The 14,129-nt window shown below is 37.1% G+C and overlaps 2 protein-coding genes across 4 annotated transcripts in view; one reads left to right on the forward strand and one right to left on the reverse strand.

The window, feature by feature from the left end:
- LOC135480559 (U3 small nucleolar ribonucleoprotein protein IMP3-like) overlaps nucleotides 1–6,239 on the reverse strand; it is a 58,112-nt gene extending 51,873 nt beyond the window's left edge. Inside the window, exons 1-2 of the mRNA XM_064760418.1 lie at nucleotides 6,075–6,239; nucleotides 4,069–4,176 (exon numbers count right to left, since the gene is read on the reverse strand). Coding sequence (XP_064616488.1) covers nucleotides 4,069–4,176; nucleotides 6,075–6,211 — 245 coding nt within the window. The 5' untranslated portion in view covers nucleotides 6,212–6,239. The remainder of the gene's footprint in view (nucleotides 1–4,068; nucleotides 4,177–6,074) is intronic.
- Nucleotides 6,240–7,781: 1,542 nt separating this feature from the next.
- The window catches only part of LOC135480243 (neurogenic locus Notch protein-like), a 74,919-nt gene continuing 68,571 nt past the window's right edge, over nucleotides 7,782–14,129 (forward strand). For all 3 annotated transcript variants that reach the window (XM_064760023.1, XM_064760024.1, XM_064760025.1), the window contains exons 1-2: nucleotides 7,782–8,004; nucleotides 9,619–9,694. In XM_064760023.1, coding sequence (XP_064616093.1) covers nucleotides 7,935–8,004; nucleotides 9,619–9,694 — 146 coding nt within the window. In that variant the 5' untranslated portion in view covers nucleotides 7,782–7,934. The remainder of the gene's footprint in view (nucleotides 8,005–9,618; nucleotides 9,695–14,129) is intronic.

The following is a 14,129-nucleotide window of genomic DNA, read 5'->3' on the forward strand; positions in this document are numbered from 1 at the left end:
ACAGACCTTCACGTCTACTCCTGGAGAGGAAGGGACCTCACAACAATGGCTTGATAATATTCTCAATAATAGACGTAAGACTCCACTGACGATGTTTGTTCATTAAATTATTTAGAAACAAAACCATACACATGCATGTACACAATGTAACCATAACAGTTAACAAAGGGTGTACAATTTCTTCTCACACATTAGAACTGGATGAGTTTTTGTATACATTAAACCATGAGAGCAGATAACTGATCAATACATGTGGCGTATACCTCGAATAGCGTGAAGTGACCCTTACCCCCAAATGATAGTGACACTATTTCTTGCCGTTAATATTAAGAAAAAAACGCTAGCATTTGATCTTTTCCCTGACAAAATTCTAATCAGGCAAAATCTTACGTTTGATCACCATACCTAATTACTAATTCACTTACCGCATATATGTAAAACATGTGCAATATGTATATCCTCCTGCCTCACACCTCCACATCTGCATGTTTTACTAAAAAAAATGTCTACGTGTACAGGTAAGCACAAAAGCGCCAGAGTGTAATTTCCACACGTCGAAAAACACCTTATGAATACTGTTATTTTTAAGTTTAATACATCAGATCACGAAGACGTGAAAATTTCCAACTCTACAAATGCCCATTTGAAAAAATGAATAGTGTTGATAAATCATGTAGACCAGTGACTGACAGACAAAAAATATATCCCACTTAATCTTTCATTTTCCATAAATCTATTTTTAAGTTATGTTGAACTGAAACTTTTGGGTGTAAAATGATACATGCAAGTACCATATTTCATATACAATTATAGTCTCGCCTTCGGTACATCCACACTACGTCTGTTAGCCCACAAAAGACATTATGTAACAAAACAACAGATTTGATAAGGGCCTCCCCAATATCACACTTTTTAAACCGGCAGAAATCTCCATAATATTTTGAATCTTACACACTGTACATGGCAAACATTAAATCTGGACAGAAAAGAAACCAAAACAATCATATCTGAACAGCATAATTGTGACAGATACATCGAACTGGCAATAGTTGTACCTGTAGATATATATGAATTTTCATATTCTTTTTTGACTTGCTACACAAAACATGCATGCAGCATAAAATACATGGGGAAATGTTTGTTAGATGTAGTTCATATAATATATATTAAATTTCAGTAGGTTTCTTACCTACGTAAATGCAAATCTGAATGCAAGTATCAAAACATGACATGACAAAGAAAAAGAAACAACGGTAAGTTTATGAAGATAAGCCAAATTTAGGTTTTGCAATGTGCTGGTATAAGATTAGCGAAATCAAACAGAGAGTTCACATGTTGCGATTTTTGGCCAAGTCTCTTAAAGTGAATTGCTCGATCAACAGCTAACTGGCGAAAATTGACAACAATCAAAATGAAATCAGACCTTCTCTTTCCATTTCAACAATCATGTAGCCAATAGTGAAATGGAAATCTAATTAGCTTCCAATTACGAGAGATCATGCAATTTTCTGAGAAAACATGACTGTCCGTTGTTCCTGAACGCCCCAAATATCAGAAACTTTTGCCCCAATTTGGCGTTGGTTTTAATCAACAAGGACAGCACTTTGACATCACTGGAACTTAGAAGCGGCTAAATTTCTAGAGCAAACTTCAACACATGCCAAGGGTTGAAGAGCCGCAGGTCTGCTCATTGTTTCTGCCACGTTTGACTGTGTTGACCCAAAAAGTTAGACCACAATGGCTAGTCATGTGACGCCCACCCAGCCAATTCTATCTGAGATACATGTAGTCTATCACGGGAGACACAGACAACTGGGGTGGAAAACTTGAAAGCAGTTAAGCTCTTCCCATCTCCCCAACCCCCACATTTCTTTTGGCAATTTTTACAATAAATATGCCTCACATATTATACATGTACATCTATTTCAACGTAAGGATTTGCTGTTATTTAAAAAAGATGGCTTACAACATAGTTGGTAAATACACTACATTTAATGCCACTTCATTTCTACAATGTTTTAAACAAAATCAGGATGAGCTTGAACATAAATGTTTGATGTAGCATGTTGTCACAATGCTGTGGTTGAGGACACCGGTGTCATGTCTGGTGTCTCCTGTATATGGTGATCCTGTGAGGCAGCATTCTAAATATGTAAACGTGCTTATATCGTGCAATTCATGGCTTTCACCTAGCAGAAACTGACAAAAGTAGGCTGGGTTATGGAAGCACTTAACACATCAGTTTCCCACTACTAGACGGTTTAGTTTAAATTTTAGAAAATATTTCGACACACCAATATTTTCTACATACAATATTTAAAACACTGCTGCAGTAAATTACTGACACAACTGAAGTGCTGTATATGTGCTATATACAGTATCGGCTTTACTGATGATCATAGCATTACCATTCCATTATTAGAACATTTGATAATATTTTCTTCAAAAACAATGTTTTTTTGTTGAAGGACCTTGCAGGAAAGAACTGTGGAATCGTCTGCACAGAGACAAGAGCTAGAAACTTAACCCACAGAACATGTCTCTTCTCACTGTATACACAAGAATGATGTACAAGGGGAATGAGACAAACTGCAACGTCTCTGAATCAGAAAGCATATAATTTCCTCACTTTGTGAAAAGCACACAGTTGCACCCTAATATATATATATATATATATATATATATATATATATATATATATATATATATATATATATATATACATATGTACCCAACCTTTCAACTTTTACACTGTAAACCAAAATAAGTAAGTTCTAGGTACACACCACAACACAAAACAAATCTGCTTGGAAAGAGAAACAAAACTTTTTTTGACTTTTAGTAGAGAGAGTATTTTGTCCCACTTAATAATTTCCTAACAATATTTATAAATCAAAATAAAAGTTGATTTTGAAAATGGCACTATCAGCCTACATGTAGGCTATCTTATCTATATTGAAGAATTAAGCAGAGACAATCAGCCATTTTGGGGAGAAAAGTTACTTCATCTCATGGGTTCAGTTTTTGATCTGTGCTCTATTTGATACATAGCAAGTTTGAAACATCAAGAATTCAGAATTTCTAAATATTACATGCATCACAGGCTGATAAGATCCTGCATGGTTTTGTAAACATTTAACGGGGAACAGAAATCTTGTGGTTGCACAAGACAAATGTTTTCTAAACAACAACAACCACAACCCCTAGGCCAAATATACCTCTTAATAATTTGATTTAGATAAAAACCAAATGTTTACAGAGTGCCAGAAAATCATAATTCCAACATTCTGCATACAAACATTACATGGGCGTCTAAGCTAAATACAGAAATTAAACAGCTGAAGTTTTCCAGCTATGCGTTTTAAAAACTGTCAAATAAACACAAAAAATGAAAATATCCTAAAATAGTCATTATATTTGCATACCTAGATTTTTATACATGAATTGCGATTGAATTTGTTATGGATCAATGAAATTACATTTTTTTCTCTGAGAATGAAGGAAATTGAAAAAACATACACATTTTATGTGCAATGGCCCTATGAGCATTGACAAAAGCAATTGTAAGTGATACCGTATGTCCATTTTTATTACTGTTGGGAAACGCGTTATATTTACCCTCTAACATGTGAGGCAATACATGTAATAGTAAATTTTGCATAAATACACATAAAGCCCAAAGCCACAGGGAGAGAGTACAGGTGGAGAAAACGGAATGTATTTAAAACAAGTACAGATTCACAACGACCCATAGATTCCTGTCAAAAAAAAATTTTCAGTTTTTTTTTTTTTCTGAAATTGAGTTTTTCCCATATTTTACTACACATGCTGTGAATTTTCAGATATTTTCTTTCCCATGCTGCTGTCAGTTCTGACACAGAATTAACTGTTTCATCTCTTCATAACTGTATTTACTGACTGATATCCCAGTAGCCTAAAACAACCATTTGGTATTTTTATCTTATAATCATTGAGACTATTTTGTTGTATATTTCTTGTTACATATACATGTACTGCTGAAGTAAGAATAGACATGGATGAATCTCTTGGAAAGAAAATCATACTCACAGCTTCTCCAACATCTGGGAGGTAGCGTCCGATCTGAACGGGTCTTTCACATTCAATTCCTTCACTTTCCTGGCTATCTCTCGAATCTGTCTTGAAAGTTTATTGTACCTGAAACAAGACAATTTTGATTGCTTGATCTATTTGTTTGATTGTTGTTTAATGCCTATCTCATGAACTCTTCACTTATTCAATGCCTGTCAGTATTATACTACCACAGGCACACCAAATTAGTGGAAGACAACAAACTTTACACTGTTCAAATGGTTACAATTCGACCCTTAAAGGAGAAGAAAATTTAAAAACATGACCCTACAGGCTGGAAAGAGCACATTTTTTCCTATCTGGTGGTGCATGCTACATAAAGCCTGAAAATGGCGAAGTTGGTATAAATCTCTGAGTCCATCGTGTCCTCCATCCTTAACATCCTGTATTTTATGGTGAGAGTGAGAGCCAATGAGAGTCGTTAAAACTGCCGGCTTGTTTGTGTGAATTCGGAACCTACATCCAACATTCCGGTTTCCCGATCGTCAAGCGGAAAACGAACTGTACTATTCGCTGCCTTACAGGAAGAGGAGTTCTACCGGAAATGTACGAACTGCACGTCAGCCATTTCCGACAGCAATTCTCCTCCTAAAACAGAAGACTTCAGGACTAGTTCTTAGGCAAAATGGAGTCGGCCAGAGCGGATTTTGGGGCTGACTTTATTTATAACTTATCAACTTGAGGTACATATTATATACACTTTTTTTATGGCATGCACCTGCGAGGAAATGCATACTCTTTTAAATGGTATTTGATTGATATTTAAATTTTCTTCTCCTTTAAAGTCATCAAGGTACCGCAAACAGGGAGCCAGAGACTTTAGAATTCCCTATGCACGGTATGTTGTTTTACTTCAGGTTTAACACTGTACTCAACAAAACATGTTTTGAATGTTGTAATATGCGGCAGTCAGGGTTTTGTGTAGCGAAAACAAGCAAAGAAACCACTACCCTTGGTCAAGCATGACAAGCCCTTTTTTGCCTAAATCTTCCGAGTCAAATATGCAAAAGCTGGATTGTAGTCAGAGTGCACTTGTTGAAAGGCTGATTAGCCTTAACAATTATCATGCTTAACAATTTTTCAATCATTTGATGACGAAAAGTCATTAGGTGTGAGTACATATACTGTGTCTCCTTGTGGCAGGGCATGTCCATGCCATTTAGGTCCTGTCGCCACTGAAGTATCATGCCCAAGACACAAGACATGACACCCCACCCAGTCACATTATATTAACAGGTTAACCAGTCCTGTTTCCTTGCTCTAACCTCATGGTGCTGTTATTTCGATCCAAGGCCATCTGACCCAAATACATGGTTTTCACCCAGATAATGTGCACTTACTTTGGCTGTTGTAAAGACAAGTGTTTATCTTCCTACGTCACTACTTACATCCATTCATTCATGCTTTGCTGGATGAGGTTGGCCAAATATGAAGGAGGCCCTGTTAAGATGTAGTTCACGTGACAAAAGCATAAGACACACGCATATGTGCATAGGTGTCTAAAACCCACATTCTAGCACGTCATCTCGAGCGGTGTAGTGGTATAAGCAACCGCCTACATACCCGACATGCTGTCTAATTTCATGATTTCCGAACAAGAATAAATCGCGAAGCAATGTCATATAACTGACGGAGACAGGTGACAGGAACTTGAGTGATAAACGTCTTATTTACGATGTTTTTCTTTGTATGCAAATTGAAGATATCCCCGTTCAATTTTAACCATGGAAAAATCAGTAAAAGCGTGTAACTGCGGGGCAATAAAAATGACGTCAGATTGCACGTGGAAATCAACCAGTAAACATAACCCTAGTCCTTACAACTCCCCTCACTTTGATACACAGTAGCTATTTCCAACGATCTAATGGCCTGCAGCAAGACAATTTTATCAATTAAATATCTGAACACAATCCAACCAACTGACAGTTGGCATATGTAGTAGGCTACAGGTAAACTTAACGCACTTTGTGTAGTCTTCCCGTCGTTGTATGAAGTATTTCCTCATAACTTTGACCTCGTGAAGATTGTTGTCTACCTCCCATGATATAAAATCGACTTTTTTCAGCAGTTTCCTCTCGTGAAACTTCAGTTTTCGAACCATTTTGACGAGTCTGTACCCACGTGCTTCTTTCGAATCAAAACAACGTGGTGTTCCCTTCCGGTTGATAATCTACACGAGCGCCCTCTCGCGGCAATAATTGGAACGAGCACTTGTCTCAGGTTTTTGCTCAAACAGGTAGCGGCTGAATTTATTACTGCAGGCATAAAGACAATTCTGAACTATTTTTTTTTTTTTTGAATTTTAAAGACTTGTTGTTAATTTCTGTAAGATAATATTATGAAATCGCTGTTGAAACACGTTTCAAGAAATGTTATAGTATACCTACACCTTACATATATAATGAAAAACTTATATTATATATAACATTTAGCCTCGTTTCCTCCCTCCATTATTCTGGCCGCTGTGGTATAAGTGAAATATTCTTGAGTACGGCATAAAACGCCAATCAAATTTCTAGCATTTACAGGTATCAGTGAGTCCTGTGGTTTTTCTCTTTAATAACTGTAGTTTGCATAACTGTGAAGTGAATACAGTTGCATACATTGAAATTCACCCCCAGCAGTAAAATAGTTTTTCTGATCATACCTGTATATTCCAGGAAGTACATGTATATGACCTTGAGTAATACATATAATAGGAAAAAGTTTTCTTGTCAGGGTTACATTCTTGTAAATTAATATAGGCCTGTTTATAGGCTGTGTATGTACTTCATTTATTGTACTAACTTTCATCTGTTGTAGGTAAAAGAATATGTTCAGCTAATCGTAAACATACTTTATTTAGCATATTGCCTATGCGCTATAAACAGACCTGCATTTTATAACAACCTATATAACTACACATATTATAGCAGCAGGTGTATAAATCTATTAATATAATGGTAAATAAAATACAATATGTATTTTAAATTCAAGTGAAACAATAATTCAATTCAATTAAATGTAGAGGTCTATATTTTCAAAAATTTCTCATATTTACCTTACAGATAAATATCAGAAATTTTTGAAAACAGACATCAACGTGTAAATATCAGAAATTGTTGAAAATAGACCTCAACGTTTGATTTAGGAGGCCATCTGAGATACGCGTGTAGCTTACTGTTATGTTCTGCACCTGTAGGCCTATCGTACATGCAAATAAACCTGACCTACTGTCCCAGTCAAAAACCTGGTAGAACTCAGATTATCTTTATTAACAACGTAGTCCGGGAGAAGCTCTGGGCTTTCTGAAGTCCTTTTTACGAGCAGTAAGCAAACATTTTCGCGTTCTGTTCGTGTGGCTGTAGTACTAGTTTCAAACCATTCACTGTGATTGCTTTACTGACTGCGTACCTAGCACAGTGCACTGATTTATGGTGGACGCTTCACTCAGCACATCCGCCAACTGTTTCAAAACATAGTCCTTAGACTAAGACTATATTCCGAACACAGTCATGCCTTACATATGCGGCTTTGTTGTCGTTAAATAAAAATTGGAGAAAAAGGCCTATGGATAAAGAGATTTGGAGTGATTTGTGGAAAATACCACCCCCCCTCCCCCAACTCGTCCCCAAAATCAGCGGAGGGATACAGAAGCTTGCTAACCCGCACTCTTTGGCCGGGAGGGAACTTTGTTAGACATCGCTATACAACTGTAGGACCAACTCCACATAGAGGTGCGCGAATGTGGGAGACTTTTACCAGTCGTTTTGGAGGGATTTTACCGGGAAATTACATACTTATGTGAGGGATACTGTACTTGGATTTACTTTTGGGGGGACGCTATGTGTCGCCAAAGGAATATAGCGGTGTTCATTGTGATTTTTGCGACGGTGGCAAGCGTGGAAGTTGCGGGTAAGTTTGTGAAGTTCTGTTCCGATGTGCAAGCATGGCTGACGATGCGATACGAGTGCCACTGGACCACTTTTCAACGCTCTGTATTTCTGAAAACACGTCTTTAATGACTTCTAAACTGTTTCCCCTATCGCTACACCCTTTTGGAGGTCTTTGTGCAAATTTCCACATGTCGAAAAATGTCTTTAATTACTGTTTGTGATGTTGTTTTTGATGGAGAACTTCCGTTGTCTTAGGCTAGACTGCCACAGCTAACTTTCTCACGGTTTTGTCACAGCCAGTATAGTGGCTTTTACTAGCTTCACAATGTAGAATCAGTATATTGCATTTCTTTACAGGGTGGACTTAATATCTTTACTAAACGTTGAAAAACCTATTTATACTCGGTGTTCCGTGGGAATCTCCTAACTTTTTAAGATAAATTAAAATAACATTTGACGTAACCATTATATTATCACATTACGGAGGAAGCAATGGATATAATACATGTAACTTTAACGCATGAACAGTTGAGTTATATTCCTGGTTTTGTTGAGCGTTTGCTGGGAAGAATTTAACTTCTGGATGATTACTTTTAATATTCTTTAAAATGACATTGTTTCCTTAGAAAACCATTAATTACATGTGCCCTAATTTTAATGAGATATTCATAGAAATTATACATGCAAGTCGATCAAATTTTTATTTTTTTATTTATTTTTTTTTTTGTCCTTTCTTTAAGAAATTTCTTCAGATACCATCTCATTGCCTGTGATCTTTCATATAATCAAATTTTAAATTTTTACAAACATTGAAACACAAACGATTAACAAACAATTTTTTCTAGAGATGAAGAAAGATACATCTCATATCTATAACAGTCAGGGCAAATAAACAGTAAGCATGTGCAGTGGTACTTTTAACACTACACAAATTGCTGTACTACAATTTTATTTGACTCTCTACAAATTTTGATGTGCAAAGGAGATATTTTCAGTTAATCAGATCTGATAGAAGCAGCTTAGTTAGTTACATCATGTTCAGATGTACTCTTGTTTCTATTAGCTTAAGGCCCATATTTTTTTTTAGCCTCTCTCAATCCTTTCACACTGTCTGTAGTTCGTCAGATTTTGTGCCACTATTTCTTTTTACGTGTAGTGAGTCAGATAGATATAGAAATAGAAACGCCGAGCTCCGACCTCATTCTGTATACTCCACTGATTCAGCTCTGCTGCTAGTACCACTTTTTTTTTTTGTGGGCACAAGAGGTTTAGTTGGTTGTTGGGGAAGGTGGGGGGGGGGGGGGGCTTTAACCTTGGCAAAGATCATGCATCCACATCTTGCAGACATACATATCCTTGTTCACTTAACCTGTTCACAGAGTGTTAACTTTGGTAAGTTTGCAAAATTGAACATTGCATATTAAACCAATTTTTTGGGGGTTTTTGTGCTTGATGGAGCATTTTTACTTCTAGTGACATTAACATTTTATGAGAATGATACATTCATTAGCTGAGTGATGATTAATACTTCTATGCACATGTTTACATAAATGTACATCTGACCTATCCCTTCAGTGGGGGGTTTTCAGAATACGACTTGAATGGATTTAAACATTGTTTTTTATCTTAACAGGGCTATCTTGTCACCCCAACCCCTGTAGAAACGGAGCTAACTGCGTCACACCACAAAGGGGCGAAAGCTACTGCAAGTGAGTATCAACAAAAGTTTCAATTTTGTGCGGAGAAGTTTGTTTTGTTTTCTTATAATTTCACATAACTCTTGTTGCTTATAATTTCACGGAACTTTTTAGCACTATGGACAAAGTTGGATAGTTGTATTGAGTCACACAAGTGTCCTTGAGAACGTGATGCATATAATGGCAGATCATTTTTCTGCCTAATTAAATCTGCCTCGATTATTTCCAAATGGGTTCCCAGTGACAAGTCACAAAATTGTACCCTTGAGTGTGTGTGTGTGTAGTTAAAGGAACATTGTACAAAGTTCACAAAGCTAACTCTGTATGAGAATAACTGAAAAGCCAGGTTGTTTTGAAACGGTGAAGTTCCATAAATGTCAGAAGAAAAATTGCCCTGTACCACAAGTTGACAATGTTTCTGTGTCAGCTGCCATGTTATGATCACAGTTCAAAAGCTCGCTATGATTACATGGACCAATCCTGGGGACTGGAAATGGCAACGAAGCCAGTCAGACATTTTGTCACTGGTGGCAACGTACGTTATGCACATACCTGTCAAGTAGGCATGTGCAGAAATGTGTCACGGCTCAAATGGGGCTGTTGTTTATCACAGGTAAATTGGGTACATCCAGGGGGCGTGAGGCCTGATAATGATTCCCCCCTCCTCCCCCTCCCCCACAAAAAAAACACCTCACATGTCACCTGCCCACTTAATTGATCTTCCTATGACTCTGCTTACATGTTTGTGTTTTACATTCCTTTGTAAACTTGATAAGCTTTAGAAATTGAGTTATTTCCTACCACACCTGAGAACAGTGTCAAGTCCGCATGCATGCAGATGTAGGTCGGATTCAGCCACAGCTAGCTGTTCAGTGATGTCAGAATTTAGCTAAAAATTGAAGAAGACATTATTTTAATGTTACATTGACGTCCAGTTGACTTGTAAAATTGAATTTCAATTAACAGTAAACGTCAGAAACAAAACTGCAAGTTTACAACCAATTATTCCTACTTATTCTTTCTCATTTAAATACGTGTAACTCTTAAAGTATCTGTTACATGTGGGTAATGTTTTTATTAATTAAATTATGAAGTTTGTTATCAATTAGTATGGTTATTCTAATGCAGCCCACATTCATAACTAAGCTATGTGTTTTCTTGTGCATTATAATTATGATCTATTCCTGACTTAGGAGTTTATTTTAAGGCTGGCATAATTTAGACTTTCTGACCCAAATCTCTAAGTGCATATATCTGCTCTGTCGTGGATGATCTTTTTTTGTCAACTGCCCATTGTTGTAACTGTGTATAAAAACTGACAGCGGCTGTGATTAATTGTGGTCCAGGGTAAATAACAGGCAGTTTGTCTGGGTATCACATCATATGTGTGCTGTACATAACAGTTGTTAGACCCTCTGCTTTACTGGGGTACAACTCATTCAAGTAAATGACTATAGTCTGTTTCACACCAAGAGGTTGGGTACTGTTTTCAGGTTAGTACTGGAAACAAGTCGCGTCAACAATTTTTGTTTCCAGATTAAATATGAGCTCTTAGCTCACTGCACCAGTGAATTTGCCTCAAACGTTGAACTCCATGATTTCCCCCAACGTTTTCTTTGTGTTAAATCTTTTTTCCATAACACTTATGCATAGCACTTGTAGAGTTAATCAGGGGTTAACAAGGCTCCACTAACATTGTTAAATATCATAGTTCTGGATTCTAATGCGCTTATATTTATGGTACATCTAGTCCATAACAGATATATGTTCATGCGTCAGGTCGTACTAGTAATTTCACAGCTTATTAATCATATTAAGGATTAGCATTGTTGATGGCCATTTAAGGCTTCACATGGTCAATATTTAAGCTTGCATTCATATTAATCAACACATAGTTAATTAATATTGCATATACATGTTTGGCTATATATTGCCAATAATCTGTGAACTATTGCAGAATTACTGTGTTAACAAGTAACAATGTTTTGTTTTGTTCTGTTTTTTTTTCATTTTTCAAAATTTTACTCTTAAATTTAGCTGGGAATTGTTAATTTCATCAAAATAGCATGAGCTGGATTGACAGAGATGAAGTGTTAAGAATGTCACGTTGATATCCTTGGCTGCCTGCATTGTGTAATTTTGGTGAGAATTATTTGTCAAAGATTTGGCTGTTACATTTTGGCTGGTTGAGTCTGTGGGAATTTGCACGTGAAGAGTCCAGACCAATGGCTACACACCTGTACCAGTGGTGTGGCTGACCAGGAGAGGATACCCATTGTTACATCAGCTGCCTGTAATATGGATGCTGTAATTAACTGGCTCCATGCCCTCAGGCTTGGTTTCACCAGTTATGACAACTACCCAGAATTTGACCCTTGGTTTTAACTTTCCCACCCTCCAGTCAGCTATAAAGGTGTCAAGAAACAGACAATGGACTTTTAAGATTGCTTCACGAAACCCCCAAATTTCCAGACCCAATTTGAGACAAGTAATTATATAACATGTGACGGTTGGTTTGCGAGGTGAGAAATTGGACAAAAATACACCTTTGATCTTTCTACAGAAATATTTCTAACTGGTCTTCCAATTGAGCTAAGTTTACCTGACCCAGCCCATTCCCTTTGTGCCTCTTTCAGAATTTGTCACTAGACTTGTTAGTGGAATATTTGTAGAATAAAAACTTTGCTGTTACCCTGGCCCTGTCAACTCTGGTACACAGGTCGCCACCTTGCCTTCCTGTACAATGCGAAAAACTTTAGGTGACAGACGAACGGGAATTATTCATTTTGACAACTGCCTGCTTACAACTACAGCTGTAGTTGTGGATCATCATGAGGGATTTAAACTTTTAACTACGGTATTTTGGGGTTGTAAAATAAACAAAATGTTTCATAGTCCTTAAGGCTTCAATCATTTTTCATTTTCCTGCACATGTAGTTAAGTTTTTTGATTGGTACAGAGATAATCTCCTTGTGTATGTTTGTTGTAGAACTCTTCAAACTGATATATAACGCTTATGTGTATTCAATCTACCACCCAAAATTCTCATGCCCAAATTTGTGCTAAGCATGCAGTTCATGGTAGTTCAGTCATTTATTTATTTGATTGGTGTTTTATGCCGTACTCAAGAATATTTCACTTATACGACGGCGGCCAGCATTATGGTGGGTGAGAACCAGGCAGAGCCCGGGGGAAACCCACAACCACCCGCAGGTTGCTGGCAGACCTTCCCACGTATGGCCGGAGATTAAGCCAGCATGAGCTGGACTTGAACTCACAGCGACCACATTGGTGATAGACTCCTGGGTCATTGCGCTGCGCTAGCGCGCTAACCAACTGAACCACGGAGGCGCCTCAATCATTTATTGCCACAGCATATGTACATGTTTGTTATTAGCAGAGCTGATTGTACATAAATTGCATATTCATGTGATGGCTTGTCAGATGTCTCTTGTAGAATATCACGTGAAAGCTTTGCATGCCTGCTTTTTAATCCGAGAAGCTCTTGTAGAATTAATAATGTAAGATTTTGCTTGTACATGTAGTTAATGCTTGTTTATGACTCTTGTACCTATCAGTAATTAAGGATCTATAATTAAAGAAGACAAAATGTGGAAACTAATCGGGCTTCATAAAAAATGCATGGAAATCTGCGATGTTAAAACAGCCATATGTGATGCCTGTGTCAGAGTGGCTCAGGTATAAATCTGTACCTTTCGCTAAGATTGCTTCACAAATCTGAACACAGTATAATGTTGTTCACTCAGTCAGTCTTCTTAAACTGTGTCTTTTTAATGCATGTTAAAGTAAAGCAGAAAGGTGACACACATGGAACTCACTTCAGATTAATGCTTAAAGTTTTGTTAGAAAATTAATGTATGTATGTATGTATATCATACACTGTTGGCTTTTTTTTTTAAATTTGTATCTTCATGTACACCTATATACTATTTTCAGTTTTTAATGTAACGTGAAAAGAACATATATTTGCACATATATACATATTTCTGTTCAAATTGAAAGTCTGAACTAGCTTATGGCAAGCCTACATGTACTACTGTACATACGTTCTTTGTGCCCCGAAGTTCTGCTATTTTCCAGGTGAGAAGTTCTCTACTGGTCGGATGTTTTACACATAGCTACACGTAGTGGTGATTTGACTTTTTTTCTGCGAGTCCCATATCTGATAGATGTGCATGTAGAATACAGATAGCTGCTGTTACTATTTTGCCCCTGTGGATAAAGACTGCGGTAAAACGATGGGTAGGCTATAGCCTCACCACTTCCTGCTCTATTTTACAAGCGGGTGGGAATGCTTAGTGATGCGAGAGAGTTCACATGGAAAGGCAAATCACTGTGCTTCCACGACTGCTAGGCCACAGAGCCAATCTATATTCATATCACTAGAAAATTTTTTTTTCTTTTTATGGGGTAAACCATCTGCAGG

Source organism: Liolophura sinensis, chromosome 13 (genome assembly GCF_032854445.1).
Source record: "Liolophura sinensis isolate JHLJ2023 chromosome 13, CUHK_Ljap_v2, whole genome shotgun sequence".
Classification (NCBI taxonomy): domain Eukaryota; kingdom Metazoa; phylum Mollusca; class Polyplacophora; order Chitonida; family Chitonidae; genus Liolophura; species Liolophura sinensis.